The sequence below is a fragment of the Halyomorpha halys genome, unplaced genomic scaffold (assembly GCF_000696795.3).
Source record: "Halyomorpha halys isolate HHAL.00 unplaced genomic scaffold, Hhal_1.1 Scaffold601.1, whole genome shotgun sequence".
In the NCBI taxonomy this organism is placed as follows: Eukaryota; Metazoa; Arthropoda; class Insecta; order Hemiptera; family Pentatomidae; genus Halyomorpha; species Halyomorpha halys.
In genome coordinates this window covers 439,056-455,042 of record NW_027112563.1, presented here as the reverse complement: position 1 = coordinate 455,042, position 15,987 = coordinate 439,056, and the positions used below count along the sequence as shown (strand labels likewise).

Sequence of the window (15,987 nt, the reverse complement as noted above, 5' to 3'; positions counted from 1 at the left end):
TTATAGATATAATGTATTCAAGTAATATATACAATTATATATTACTTAGAACATTCAAATATTTTAATTGTATTGAATTAAGGATAATTACAGATTACTCTATGAATCCCTTACCTCTTGGCTGCTCGTTTGTCAAAAATGGCAAATGTACTATCAACCCACAACTTGTCAGCCCGTCTTTTGCTAGTCCCTTTATACCAATCAGGAGCATAAAGCTTTGTTACTTCCTGGATGCTATTATTATTTGTCCAGGCAAGACAATACTTCAGTGGCAGTGTTAGGTTCTCCTGAAAAAAATTTTAAATTATTATAATAATTCTAGTTAAGAGATATAAAAAGACTTTCAAACTGGATTTATAATATTATATCTCAATTTAAAAAATAAAAACATGAACAATACATTAGAATAACCAATGGATATAAATACAAATAGATATAAAATTGGTCTGAAAACTATAAGATACAGTTTCATTTATCATGTATTACTATTATAAGTTGTTCTGAAGAATAGGAAAGAGACTGTTAACAATGCTTTGTTTCAGGTAAGATTTTCTTTTATTATATATCCTCCTCCATAGACAATTGAGAAAGTCTGTCCAGTCTATGGGCTGACTTTTAAGGGAGATAGAGGTCTTCGAACCCATATAGCGAAGAAGCATCCCAGGGAGGCAAACAACAAAAAATTAAGGGGCTTACTAAGTATTGTAAGGGATAATAATGTCAGAGAGGGGAAGATAGACCATATCAAAATAGAAATAGGCAAATGGTCGGCTTTCTTTCAAGATATTATGAAAATTAAAAATTTTAATTCTGCGGATTTTGTCATGGCAGTAGGCGATTTCTTGAATTTCCTTAAAAATATTAACGCCAAACTGTCAGGCCCACAGCACCCTGCCATCAAATTCTATAAAATGAGGAAAAAAAATAAAACCGAAATGGCTGACAAGGGTGCGGGGAAGGTGTCGAATCCGCAGAGAGCTAGCTAATAAGGCAGATAGGAACCATCGGCAGAAGCAGTACCACTATGAATTAGCCCAATACAGTTATTATAATAGAAGGAAAAAAGTGGTAGAGCATTATGAACGCCAACGCCCCTAAGCAATGCCCATTAAAGATAGCCGACATAGAGAAACATTTCAGAAGCCTCTTTGAAAAAGAGAATCTCCGTAAATGTGCGGATTATGAGAAATGCGCCCCGATGCCAAATTTGATGTCCTATTAAGTCAACATCGTTGGACTCATCGCCGGGGCCAGATGGTGTGTTGGTCTGCACAATTAAACACTTCAATGTAACACACATCATCAAGTATATTGCGGAGATCATGATGAAGGTGGGATATGTACCAGAGCCTCTACGCCAAGGGCGCACAATATTGGTCTACAAGGAAAAAGGAGACCCAAAAAGTGTTTCCTCCTGGAGGCCAATAACGATATACTTGATTGTGCACCGAATTATCGAGGTTCTGGATACGGAATTGAGAAAGCAGGTCACAGCAAATGTCAAAGGGGCTTCATAAAAGGTCTACTGGGAACACATGTAAGCGCCAGAATCATCAACGAGATCATAAAAGATGCCAAAAATAAGAAAAAAGATTGCGCAGTGGTTTTTCTGGACGTGATAGGGGCTTTTGACAACGTTGGTCATGGACACATAGTGAGCTTGCTAGAGGCAAGTGGTGTGTCATCCAACCTCACAAATGTGATCACAGCTCTCCTAACCACAAATAAAATAAAGATTAATATAGGAACCCACACGACTAGCCAGATCAGTGTCTTGCGGGGGTGCCTCAGGGCAGGCCCTTGTCGCCTTCACTGTTCAACCTATCCATTGATCATTTCTACCGCGAGCTCTGTGATCAGGAGTTTGCGAATAAGTTTGAGTATGACCTGAAAAGTGACCAAGAGAGTGTAGTCCTCACAGCGTTCGCGGACGATCAAACTGTAACAGGGGTTCTGCGGAAAGAATAATAAATAGTGTCCAGAGGCTGCTCACGGAGATTGGTCTGGCAATAAATGCAAAGAAAAGTGTGAGTATCGTAATAGAGAAAGGAGAGCTGTGGTCAACAAGGCTCTCGCTTGAGAGTACGGAGGTCATCCAAACGGCAAAAGCCGAGGACACCATCAAATATCTTGGATGTACATTCTCAGGAGAGCTAGTATTTGGAGAAGAGGTGGTGATAAATATAACTAATAACCTCGATAAATTGGAGGCCATCATCGGGCTCCCCGCAAACACCTCGTCGGCGATGCTGTACGCACTGAGGAGGTATTGAGGACTGGGTCTGATCCGCTGTCGACTGTCGAATGTTCCGGATGCCCTCCTTCAGTCTATATTCAGTTACGAAGATGAAATCGCGGCAGGTGCTGATAGACTTGGGGTGGATAATGGCAACCAAAGTGTGAGAGCTCTACGGCAGTCGTTGCGTGAGAAAGCTTTCGAAGAATGGGCCAGTTGCAGGTGGCAGGGTATTCGCCATTTCAAAGAGACCCCGAGAGCTAATAGATATGTATGTGAGAAGCAGGTACTCTCGGGGTCAGAATGGGCGAACACCCTTAAACTTAATATCAACTACACACCCCTGCGTGGAGTCCCAGGAGCCAGTGGACAGCAAGAAGTTGGGTCCCTCTGTCGCAAATGCGGCAGAGAGTCTGAATCACCAGCTCATGTGCTGGGAAAGTGCCCCAACAACTACCTCCTTATAACACGTCGGCACCACAGGGTCAAGGAAGAATTGATGAAGTTCCTTGAAATAAAAGACTTCACCTGCTTCGAGGAGGTCTATTGTGTTGACACAGACGGATCCGTAAGATATGCTGATATTGTCGCATTTACAAAAATCGGAGGCACGGCTTTGGTCTTGGATCCGATGGTAAGATTTGAAAGTAATGACCTCGAACAGGAAGGTGGTGTGGAAAGGGAAAAAAAGGAAATATATGAAAAATACGTCCCTTTCCTTAAGGAAAAATTCTGCGAGACCTTCGGAGAGAGAGTTCACTGAGAGAGGCCTCTGGTTTGGATCTCGTGGAACAATACCAGATAGAACAAGGAGCTTCTTAGAAGGCCTAGGTGTTAGCAACGAGGATATTGCGATCTTAGCAGAAAATATTATTTTGGACTTCCTGTATACACCATCACCTGCATGGGAATTAGCTCGAAGATTATTCATTGTTTTATTTATTTATTTTAATTTGTGGACCTTTTGATTTGTATGTTTTAACATATTTATTCATTAAATTATTTTATTTGATTAGTACTATTATTCTTTAAACTTATTTATCCATTCAAGTGTTTCTTGTAACCGGCTTTTTATTAAATTTTCCTTTGAATCTATGTGTTAGTCTTGTTCTTGTAGAATGTATTTGTTTGTTTGTTTTTTGGTAAGCTGATCTACTGCTGTGACTATTATTAATGGTCTGATCTCACATTGCCGTCTAATAGTGAATTTGTTTAGCGGGTCACTGGAGAGGATCTGGAAGGGTGAATTCGGGAGAGTGAGTTGATCGGGTGAATTAAAAATTGTGAAATGGTGAAATTGAAGGAACAGAAAAGGGAAAGAAAAAAAGGAATTAATTGAAATATTTGTATTTGGCATATAGACTGAAATTGATTATAAAAGGAAACTGTAGGGAAAAAAACTGTTTTATTTCTATTTTAATTTATGTAATTATATGTAATTTATATATGTCCGATTACGGATTGATTAGTATGCTATGTATGTAGCAACCTGATGTATTTGGGCAGCATAGATGAATAAAGTATTTCTCTCTCTCTCTCATATACTAATAATAATTAATAAATAATACTTTAAAGCCTCGTCTATTAAATACAAATTAAAATGAAAAATCATTCCAATGTCATTAATAATGGTTATAAAGAACAGGAGGTACTTCATTGATAGAATTAGCATAAATTATAAACAAGATTATGGGGTTATTGTGAAATTTATGTTTTATTTAATCCAAAATCAAAGCAAAAGTACTGGGAGGTGGAAGACAATTTTTGGTGATGGTGGATGTGATAAGGCAAATTAAGATAGGCAGACTACATTGTGCTAACCACATCCCACAAAATGCCATTGGAGATCTTCAAGAAGTTGCTGGATGGGATAAAATAGCCATGAAGGTCCAGAACCTACTGGGGACCCGTAACAGGCAAGAGGCTCATAATAGGTTGAGCAGGTGAAGACACATTGACGAGGCCAAGGACCAAAGCTCTGTAGCCCCACAGAGTAGTAGTAGTATAAAACACTAGGCTATAAAAATCAGTATCACCAAGAACAAGTATGTAGAAATTTATTCAAAACACTACAAAATAGTAAAATAACTTAACAAGACGGCAAAGGTAAAGAGAAGGCCACATGTAACATTAAAATGAGACAAGATGAACGTGATCCAAAACACTAATAAACCCAGAAAAATCAAGAAAATTTTCAAAAATAAAAGTGAAAACACTACGGTTATATCTTGATATAAAGGATCTCAAAGGATTTTGAAAAATTTTGATTGATTGAAATTTCAGTGAAATAGATATAAGAGGAAATACATTTGAACAGGAGGAGATGTTTAAGTATTTAGGTTCTGTGTTAAATTGAAAAAATGATTAGGAAAATTAAAGGCGGGAAATGCTTGTCATTTTTCAATTTTGAAATTTCTTAGCTCGTGCCTTCTCTCCAGAAACTTTTAAGTTAATATTTACAAAACCATTACCCTTCCTACTGTTCTTTATGAATGCAAAACATGGCCTCTCACACTAAGGGAAGAACAGCGCCATAAGGATTTTTAAAATAAAGTATTACGTAAAATATTTGAACTGAAAAAGGATGAATTAACTGGAAAATTTAGAAGGCTTTACAATGTTGAATTGAGGGAAATTTTTTATAACCCCCTTCCTGGTCATATCTGGGGGTATCTAGAAGTAACTAACTATGGTGGGGAGTCATGATTTCATTTTGAGAATAGAAATTAAAAAAGTCGAACCCCTAGGCTGGATTCGAACCAACGCCACTGCAGTTCCCAGGTTGAATAGATTTGTGCCTCAACCACCAGAGGAAACTGCACCTGGTAAATATAATTCAGGTTAAAGCACTGCGGCGATAAGATGGACATGTAAAGTTATAGGGCCCAGTAATGAATGGTTCCCTAATGTGTTAAAAACCACTTAACCAACGTGTAAAAGTCCAAGGGGTAGCCTGAAATTTAGGTGGAAGGTTTGGAGGGTTGAAGAAGGACTCACAAAGATTCATGTTCATTTGTTATAATGAGGTGGACACACAGACAATGAGTTATAAAAAAGTCTTTTTAAATAAACAGAGGTTACTGTTCTAAAAATTTGTTGCACAATGGTGTATTAAATTTTTCTGACATATATTTGTCATTTAACACTATGGCTAGTGGACAAGTAGTTGTTAATACAATTTTAAGTTAATATAATAATTTATATTTAGTAGTACTTTTTTTTTTTGTTATTTAGAGGTTTGTTGCACAGAGGTTCAATTGTATTAGATACATGTTAAATAGTTAAAGCTATATGCAATAATGAGTTTATAAGAAGTATCAAAAATGTTTTGACGACAATTAATTTACTACCAAAACCCATATGTACTTATATGTATGCATGCTCAATATTGATAAAGAAAATCAATGAGAATTTTAAATTACCATTAAAAATAAATGCATAAACAAGAATAAATAAAACATACTATAATTTAAGGCTGATATGAATTCCTCTAACATTGCCTTTATAGGTTATTTGGTATCATTAATGTCCAAATGCATTAAAACATATTGTACAGAACAACAATTATTCATTTAATACTTTTATTCCTTTTTTTATACTAATAATTTATTAAAACAGTCATTTAAATGAATTAAAGTCACTATTCAAATTACAACAAAAAGCTCATTAGGAAAAAATATATTTGAAAAAAAAGTGGAAATAAATTAAAATAATACTCCTTCTACATAACTTTATGGACCTCCAGTTGCCGAAAAACACTTTAGAACGCTCATAACAGAGTCGGATGCTGATTTAGTTCTGGCCTGAGTAGGTTGAATTTAATCCTTAGATAAAACCACAGAATGATTCATCATTCCACTACAATGATTAAGCAACATATGAGGAAACTACCCTTACAGTTAAGTAAAAATTTAAAAGGGTTTTGATCCTAATAAAAAATATTTATCAAAATATGAAGCTGTATAAAAATATAGAAAAGAAAACTCTAGTAATGGAATGGATTTTTATTTTGCCCACATAAATGACAACTACACTAGAAATCATGTTAATCATGGTAAAAGAGGTTCCAAGCCGAAATGGCTAGTTGGAATTCTAAATACTAATATGAACCAAATTTAAAATGTCTAAAAAAATCAAAAAACATCATAATATTATCTATTACAGGAAACTGAAAAAGAAAAAGATTGAAATATCTTCACATATGCTTGCCCTTCACTGATATGTAACTCTGCCATAAACAAAGGAGGTGTCCTTCAGTATCCTAAATTGGTGTACACCAAAGGAAGCACAATCTCAGATCAGTGGTGATAGTTTTCCTTCCACACTATGCATCAGAGAAGAGATGGCCTCTAAACTCCAAGATGACTGCCCCTTCACCAGGCTCTGAGTACAACAGGCACATTTCCTGTCAAATCGAGATTTAAACATATAATGTATGTACTCATACAGAGATGTGGATCCTAACAGATATTAAGATTCAAAATCCAGCATGGAAAAAAGCATTATATCATGAGGTAAATGGAATGTTATAGCATTGGAAAAAGGAATCAAAATAAACAAAAAGAAAGCAAAAAGTATGTGGAGAACTGAAAGTATTCAGGAGTACTCCTCAAACAATTTGAGTTATAAACAGAAATACAAGTTTCAAGGTCCCTTGAGTCCAAATAATTAAGTCTCGAAAAAAGGTTGTATGAACTGAAATAACGTGTTTAAAGTAGGTATATGCTTGGGATGTAACAGTAACTTTTTCATTCAAATCGACTTACCATAAGTGCCACATTATATCATCAATCATACAAATTGTTTAAACAACGTACTCAAAAATGGACCAAACAATTATGAATGAACTATTTATATTTATATACAATTAAATGGTGTTTAATAACTTATCACCATTGAAACAGTTTCACAGGGTTTAAATGCCAAATTTTGAAGATGGCTTCCTCAAAAATACTTTTAATTTTATTTAAAATAATCACTGCCTCTCATTGTAAGTAGTAATAAAAAAGGAATAAACATAATCTTTGAAAAAATTCTATGATTAACTAAAGTAGAAACATTTTCCAGGTCCGACACAAATTTCTGGCTATAAGTATACTCAGTAATATAGATGTATGATATGCTGTTGGAAAGCTAAAGATTTTAGAAATATTAATATCTAATATAAATAGTCACAGCAAGTGTTAATTAACTGTTTTAAAGGAATATGAAGTACCACCAATAATTTTTACTTTCATTTTAGCTATAAACAAACAATACCAAAATGACAAAGAAAGGCTGAAAGCAGCCTAGAACTAAAGAGGAATAAGGCAAGATCCAGCAATTACACATTCAGAGAATTTTAATACACCCAGAAAATGAGTGTGCAGAGCACAGACCAGAGTGCAGTTTCCGCTCTCTTCTTTATGAAAGTAGATCAATCCTTAAAGAGGTTTTGGAGGAAGTAGCAGAAACAAACAACTCATCTAGGTACTGACCTACATGAATCAAGATCCTTAAATAAATTAAACTAATAACAGGATAAGAAAGTTTTCAAGTTAACTTAATTTTAATTAGAATATTACTGAAAACATATTGTAACCAAAAGTGGAACAAATGCAAATGTTCTTTCATATAAAAGAAGTACATTACATGATATTTCTACAAGTGAATAGCTGCTTAGAAAAATAGTTACACAATTTTAGAGATCCACTAAAAATTTAAACTTTTATTATATATATAATATAATATATATTCACAAATTCTTGGCTTCTTTTTTCATAATTTGGCAATTCCTCTCTGTTCATCACCATTCTACTACATGAACATATGCTCCCCATGAAAATACTTAACAAATTTTCAACAGCAATATATTTGTACCCATAATTTTTCTTAATCGACTCAAAAAATTTTGATAGTTCAGTAATAGCATAATAAGTAAAAACAAGAAGTGTAATCAATCCAGCCATCGCCCCCCCCCCCTCGAGTGGCCCAACAAATGAAACCATAACACTATGAACATTAAGTTTTGAATTTAGGGTTTCGTTCAAACTCTCATTCCTTCTACTGATTATAAACTCAGCATAAAAAAAAAAAAAACAACAGAAAAACTCAACTGGTAACTAAATATTCCTGATTTACAGTAATATGTTTGCTTTTGTGGTTAATTTAGTTAGTATAAAGTAGACTTGGACAATGTATTGTAATAATTTATAATTTTTTAAAAATAAAATAAAAAGAATTTTAATCGTTTTTTAAACTAAATTCAAATATAAAGGATAATTGGGTTCAAATTAAGAACTTTAATATTAAATATATAATTGAATTTTATTTAAATTTTATAATATAAAAGACTCTTAATCTCAGGGCGGGTTGCTAGGCAATCAGAAAACAGACACTTACAATAATTACACTTAATTAAATTAGTATCTCTTTTACAAATGTATTTAAATTTAGTTATAACAAAACTAAACCAGTTCACAATCTTCTTTTGATGATTCTTGGCATCTTCTTTTTCTTATGTTATGTCCTATCGTCCAAAATGGCTTCCTTGCTGGAATGAAATTGATGAGGACCTCCTCATCCTGCAAACATCAGTTCACCTGCGCGCCCAAACAACGAATGAATCTCCAAAACGAAAACCTGCCTCGATGTAACATGTAAACATCGATTGTCGCACGACAGTTAGGGATTTTTGCAAATGATTTACTTTCTGAATATTATTCTTTAACACTATTTCTTGACTTCTATTTTTTCTTAAATTTACTGTATTTTCAATTATGATATTTGAATCTGCTCAACATGGCCTTGATTCAACAGACTTGTTGACTGAAGAATACGTACCGCCATATGGTTTTGTTTTGAATCACAAATTTATTATGGACAATGAAAATTGGTTAGCTTGCTTTTTGGATAAATAAAACAAATGAACAATATTAAAATGATACATAAAATAAAACATATTAAAAACCCTTTATACATCAAAATATACTATTTACTAAAAAAGGGCATATTACAGTATATTGGAATAATCCCTTCCGAATAAAAAAGGAAGGTAATAATCACATATATGTGATGAGACCGCTTTACAAGATTCAACTCTTCTTAAGGCTTCAGGTGGTGCAAAATACCTATGTCAGATTGGACACTTTATGGCAAATATGGTATGGAGAAGACTAAATTTTCATGCTCATACTTAACAGATTTTCATCAATACCATAGCTCTGACGACTCAGAAGTACAGGAAGGAAATGCTCCCATTTACTGGTGAATAGTTCAATTAGATGCAAGATAATCCATGTCCAGAGCACGCAAGGATTGCTACTGAATAATTGGAGCACATGAAAATTACAGGTTTGGACTGGCTAACACGACCTGCCAACATGAATCCGATAGGGGAAATTATAGCATAATTTAGGTTGATGTGTTGGGCATCAATGCGACTTAACTCAGCAACAATGTAATTAAAATGTAATTTTTTCTTAGCCTGACTGGATTAGGACCCTCATTATTCAAGATGATACCCTCCATTATTAGAAGATTACCCTAAGTCAGAAAACCTTACATAAATGAAGAGTTATCCGTTTCAAAAAATTAAGTCAACTTCTCATTTTTTCAATTACAATGAGTTGATTTCAAACAAATTCTAAAAGATTATTATGTATTGATGACAAGAATAAATGTGGTAATAATAAAAGTTTATACAGTGTACTATGAAATAATCCCTCAAACTTTAAAAGGACAGTAAATAATAGCTCATTTGTCTTGAGGCTACTTTACTTGACTCTAATCTTCTCAACATTAAGTAAATTTTTGTACCTTTTAACATTTATAACTTAATAACCACAAGATTTTTGTCATTAACAAACATTATTTTTCAATTCCGGCCAAGGATAATGGTTCTTTGGAATGAAGACACAGCTCGAGTTAATGTTTTGGCAAAATGAGGTCAATGTCTGATACATTACAGCAAAACATTGATTTGCTAGGCCAACTATTCATAAGGTATTCCAGTTTTTTTTTAAGAAAAAGGCACCTACGAGCAAAGAGATAGTCATTCAACAGCTCCTGAGGTTCAGGAAAAACTTTAAGTGACTTGATTAAATTAGCTTAGACACCAAGCCTGTGAGATTGAGGGAGCATGGACTTGGAGTGAGGCACCCCAATTCCTAAAAAGTTATCATAGAGAAAGTGAATTATTTGTCAACCATCATTAGAGAGAAATTTTATCTGAAGACAAGTTCTTCGGATGGTTGAGATAGATTTCAGAGGAACAATTTGCTCTTAGAGAGTCACAGCCTTCCCAAAAGTAATTATTTATGGTTTGAGGAAGAATAAATTCCTATCCATATATTGAACAGATTTTTGTTAATAATAGAGCTCTGACTGCTCAGATTATGTTGTATAAGTCCTCGAAGAGGTTGCGGTCCCATTTATTGTGAACTGTTCATTTTAATGAAGGATAGTGCACGCCTCACATACCGCGAGAATGGAAACCAAATTCATGAAACATGTGGGAATTATAGTTTTGGACTGCCCAACACTATCTCCTGATATGAATCCAATAAAGGATTTGCGGGACAATTTAGGGAGACATATGTGTTAAATATTGTCATCCTCCTCATAGTGACTTAAATCAAAACCAATGTAATTTATTTGCAATTGTCATTTAATTTAATTTCTTCTATGCCTAATAAGAGTTAGGGCCTTTCGAGGTGCAAGAAAGAGTGATACCCATTTTTAGGAGGCCCCCTTTGCCTTCTGTCTGAAAATCTTATGAAAATTAAGATTTTTCCTTTTTCAAAAAGATGTTAATTTCATTTTTATATATGTGGAGGTAATAATTCTTCCTAATAACTTTATTTATAAAATCAGGTTTATTATATTTAACAATGTGTTTCCGGGTTTTTACTCAATTAACAGGTCATGTAACCCCTTTATTTACTCCATTTAACAATTAAAATTTTGTCAAAAGTCTTACAATTTTTTACATGTGCATCCCTCATTGGTAAGGGAAAAATTTGTTGTAAAGATATTTGACGAACTCTTAATTATTAAATTACATTATAAAGGGATTGAGGGATTCCTGGACTGAATATCCAAATGATCTCAAAAAAATTATAACCTTCAAATAATTTTACTTACTTTGGCCTCAATTTTTACAAAAAATTAAGTTGGAAAAATCAAATTGACATAATAAACCAACAAATATTGACCCTTTACAAAATAACTAAGCCAGGGCATGCCTACAAAGAATTTGAAATGGAGAATACAAAATTGGATTTCAGCATCCAAATAGGCCAGCCATCAATCAAAAATCCAAATTAGATAATTCAAAATTAAATCAGTATTTGCAAAATACAATAACTGATGATCTATATATCCAATAGTAGTAAAAGGGAGGAAAATAAAGGTAACACATTTTATCTAAAACAAGGAAAGAAGAAATATGGCAAAAAGTTTCATTTGGGAAACAACTGCTCTAACAACCAAGCATAAAATGTGGCAGTTTGTAAGGCTACTGATAATATCCAACTAAGTTCTAACCATTTACCATCCAAAATATTCAAAAGATAAACTGGCTACCAAGTTCTAAAAGAGAACATAGAAAACCCCCATTGACTGAAACTATTAGGCAAAATACCTAAAACCTTCTGGATATGGATGTAAAAGTAAAAAGAGTATGGGTTAGGGGTACGGGACATAGCAGATCATAGATAACAACAGTCAACAAATTAAGAAAAAAATAAACAAGCAAAATAGCAACTAACAAACAAGCTCCAGTCCACTAAAGAGAAATGCTTTATTCAGCCATGCTGCCCCATTACATTATTATACATACATTATAGGTTGCTACATTACACAGCATACCAATCAATCCATGGTTGGACATCTACACAATACATATATTCGTATGTTATAACAAAAAAATCTTATTTTTTTTCCTTTTTCCCTCACGACCAATACTAGTCTATGAATACTAACTACAATGATATTTTGGTTTATTTCATTTCATTCATTTTACTTCTCTTTTCTTTCTTTACTTGACAGTGATCCGCTATCCATGTTCGATCCGTTAAACAAATTTATCATCAGATAGCAATATGGAATCAAACCAAGGACATATAATAGTCATCGTAGTAAATCAGTATATACAAAGAAACACATAAATTAAAATTTAAAAAAAAAAAAAATTTATATATATATATATTTATATATATAAGTATACAAATCTAGGCAAAAAAAAGAAAAAAGTCAGTTTAAAGAACTATTTCAATGAATAGATAGGTCAAAAAGAAATAAATAAGTTAAGGGAATACATAAATTAAAACACAGTGAATAATCTCAGGGCTACTTCCCATGCAGATGCTGATGTATGATCCCCAGGAAACCCAAATAATCTTTTCTGCCAAGATTGCTATATCCCCGATGCCAACACCTAGGTCTTCTAAGAAGCTCCTAGTTTTATCTGGTATTGTTCCATGAGATCCAAATCAGAGGCTCTCAGAGTGAACTCTCTCTCTCTCCGAAGGTTTCGCAGAATGTTTCCGTAAGGAAAGGGACGCACTTTTCATATATTTCCTTTTTTCCCCTTTCCACTCCACCCACCTGATCGAGGTCATTATTTTCAAATCTCACTGTCGAAACCAAGACCAGAGCCATGCCTCCAGTTTTAGAGAAAATCAGCATACCTTATGGATCCATCGGTGTCCACACAATAAACCTCATCAAAGCAGGTGAAGTCTTTTTTTCCCACTCCAGCAAGTCTTCTTTGATCCTGTGGTGCCGGCGTGTTATAAGGAGGGAGTTGTTGGGGCATTTTTCCATTACATGCGCTGGTGTTTCAGACTCTCTGCCGCATTTGCGACAGAGGGACCCAACTTCTCCTTGCTGTCCACTGGCTCCTAGGACCCCATGCAGGGATGTGTAGTTTATATTTAGTTTCAAGGCGTTCGCCCATTCTGATCCCGAGATTACCTGCTTCTCGTACACATATCTATTAGCTTTCGGGGTCTCTTTGAAATAGCGGACACCAATACCCTTCCACCTGCAATTGGCCCATTCTCTCACAACGACTGCCGTAGAGCTCTCATACTTCGGTAGCCCTGATCCACACCCAGTCTATCAGCACATGCCGCGATATCAGCATCGTAACTAAATATAGACTGGAATAGGGTCTTGATACTCCTGTGGATATCAATACACTCCAATATAGCAGGACATATCTTTGTAAGGGGCGCAGTCTGGAGAGAGTAAGTAAGCCCTGGGAATAAGTATTGGTTGTTTATATATATTATTATTCAGCTTCCTCACCACCTCTTCTCCAAATACTATTTCTCCCGAGAATGTACATCCGAAATATTTGATGGTGTCATTGGCTTTTGCTGTATGGACGACATCAGTATTCTCTTTATCGACCACAGTTCTCCTTTGTCCATTATGATACCCACACTTTTCTGTGGATTTATTGCCAAACAAATATCCACGAGCAGCCTCTGGACACTATTAATAATTCTTTCTGCAGAGCTCCCGTCGCTCCATAACAGCCTGATCATCTGCGAACCCTGTGAGGACCACATTATCTCGGTCACTTCTTACGTCATAACCGAATTTACTAGAGAAATCCTGATCACAGAGCTCATGGTACAAATGGTTGATGGCCAGGTTGAACAGCGAAGATGATAAGGGCCCACCCTGAGACACCCCCAGACACTGATCTGGCTAGTGGTTTGGGTTCCTATATTTATTTTGATATTGTTTGTGGTTAGGAGAGCTACGATCACCTTTGTGAGGTCAGGTGACTCTCGCCTCCAGTGAACTCACAATGTGTCCATGACCAACGTTGTCAAAAGCAACAACAACGTCGAGAAAAACCACCACGTAATCTTTTTCTCTATTCTTAGCATCTTTTATGATTCTGTTGATGATTCTGGCGTTTACATGCGTTCCCAGGAGACCTTTGATTAGCCCCTTTCTCAATTCAGAATCAAGAACCTTTTCGATGATTCGGCGCACAATCGAGTATATTGTTATTGGCCTCCAGGAAGAAATACTTTTTTAGTCTCCTGCTTTGTCAAAATCAGCAGAGTTGAATTCTTTTCCTTTCATAATATCCTGAAAGACAACCAACCATTTACTTATTTCTAATTTGATATGTTCCATCTCTCCCTCTCCAACTTCCTGATCTTTTGTAATATTAAGTAATAAAAAAGTCCCTACATCCCACATTAAAAAATTGATTCTGACTGGTATAATAAACAATTGAACCCAGCAATGACAGAACGCAATAAAAGAAAGACCACTATTTAAATTTATTTCAGATATTACACCTTTTAACAATGATAAAAATAAAAGCAGTCATTACAAACTGACACAATTCTTGACTGAATAAAGATAAAGTAAACTTTATTTCATCTGACACACTGACACAAGCCACCGCGATTGACAAGCACCACAAAATTTTAATAAGAAGTATTCTGCCACAAGGAGATAAATGGTTGCCCAGTGAGAAAGATATCTACAAGAACAATAAAAAGGAGATGAAGAAATTCATAATTGAATATAACCTCCAACCCCTCCTTGAAGGTTGAGCGGACCAGTGGAACACTTAGATGTTCCGCATTTAGTAATTATTTTCAATACTTTTTTGAGAGTAATGTTTTCTTTCTTATTGCTTTTAAGTGTTTTATTGGAAATTTTTTTCTTCTTAAATGTAGTAATATCTGTTTAATTTAGCAATTATGTTCTTTCTCTTTTAATTTTTTTGTGTAATATGTCTTATCTTTTTATTGTTGTGTTTAATTAGGAAATTTTATTTTTTCAATATTAAGTAATTTTTGTTTTATTTAAGTTTTGTTTTCTTTTTAACTTATTATTTTCTCTTCAATTACTTTCATTAATTTAATTTTAAAAAAACAAAATTTAAAAGATGATACAACCAAAGCCAATGTATATTATTGTAATTAATCCATTGGTTTAAAATTAAGTATTATTGATCTTGCCCAACTTAAAAGAATACAACAATATCAATTAAATTTCAATAACAATGCATTGTATCATTGTGCAATGTCTGACTCTGTTCTGATTAACCTTCAGGTCTGCTAATTAGACAGTGATTAATTTTCAAAAACCTAAAGATATTAGGCTGTACTAAGTACAAATGACACAATTTCATACCGGTAAATGATAGTAAAAAATATAATAGTATGGAAAATTCCTATTTTAAGGCCCATAGATAGAAGGGGCAAATACCAGTACTACAACTAACCATATATTTAGGTTTATTTTATTGGAAGATTATTAGTTAACCATATGTGATGATTGTAGGAAGATGGTTCGGGTGGCTGTCAAGAAAATGTATGAAAATAGCAGAAAAACTATTCAGTAATTGTCATTTCAACCTTCCATTAAAGATGATCCCACACCTCTACCTCCTATTCTCACAAGTATCCCTCCATTCAAATTCTCACCCTACTTTCTGGATGCAGGAGAAAAACAAATTATTTATATTTTATTGTCCTACATTATCCCTTTATATATCTACTTGACTACATTTATTTAACCACTAGATATTTTATTGGATCATACTTATACACTGTTTTCTTCCTCATGCTTTCTTTCAATATTTGTTAATACTTCTCCATATTATGACTTTACTATTTACAACAAAGTAATACATTTGCAATTCTATAACTCATTTCTGTAATTTTTTTAGTTTATATTCAATCTATATATACAAACCCTGTGAGGACCACACAACCTTGGTCACTATT

General features: G+C 34.2%; 1 protein-coding gene across 2 annotated transcripts in view; it reads right to left on the bottom strand.

Annotated features, from left to right (window-relative positions):
• The window catches only part of LOC106684680 (DNA repair protein complementing XP-C cells homolog), a 34,590-nt gene that overhangs the window by 16,702 nt on the left and 1,901 nt on the right, over positions 1-15,987 (bottom strand). The window contains exons 2-3 of one of the 2 annotated variants that reach the window (XR_010844220.1): positions 6,436-6,641; positions 5,935-6,094 (exon numbers count right to left, since the gene is read on the bottom strand). Coding sequence is in view for 1 of the 2 variants with exons in the window: in XM_067050366.1 (XP_066906467.1) it covers positions 115-287 (173 nt within the window). In the remaining variant the exon portion in view is untranslated. Of the gene's footprint in view, positions 1-114; positions 288-5,934; positions 6,095-6,435; positions 6,642-15,987 lie in introns of those variants that run through there. The other variant, XM_067050366.1, reaches the window with a different exon arrangement.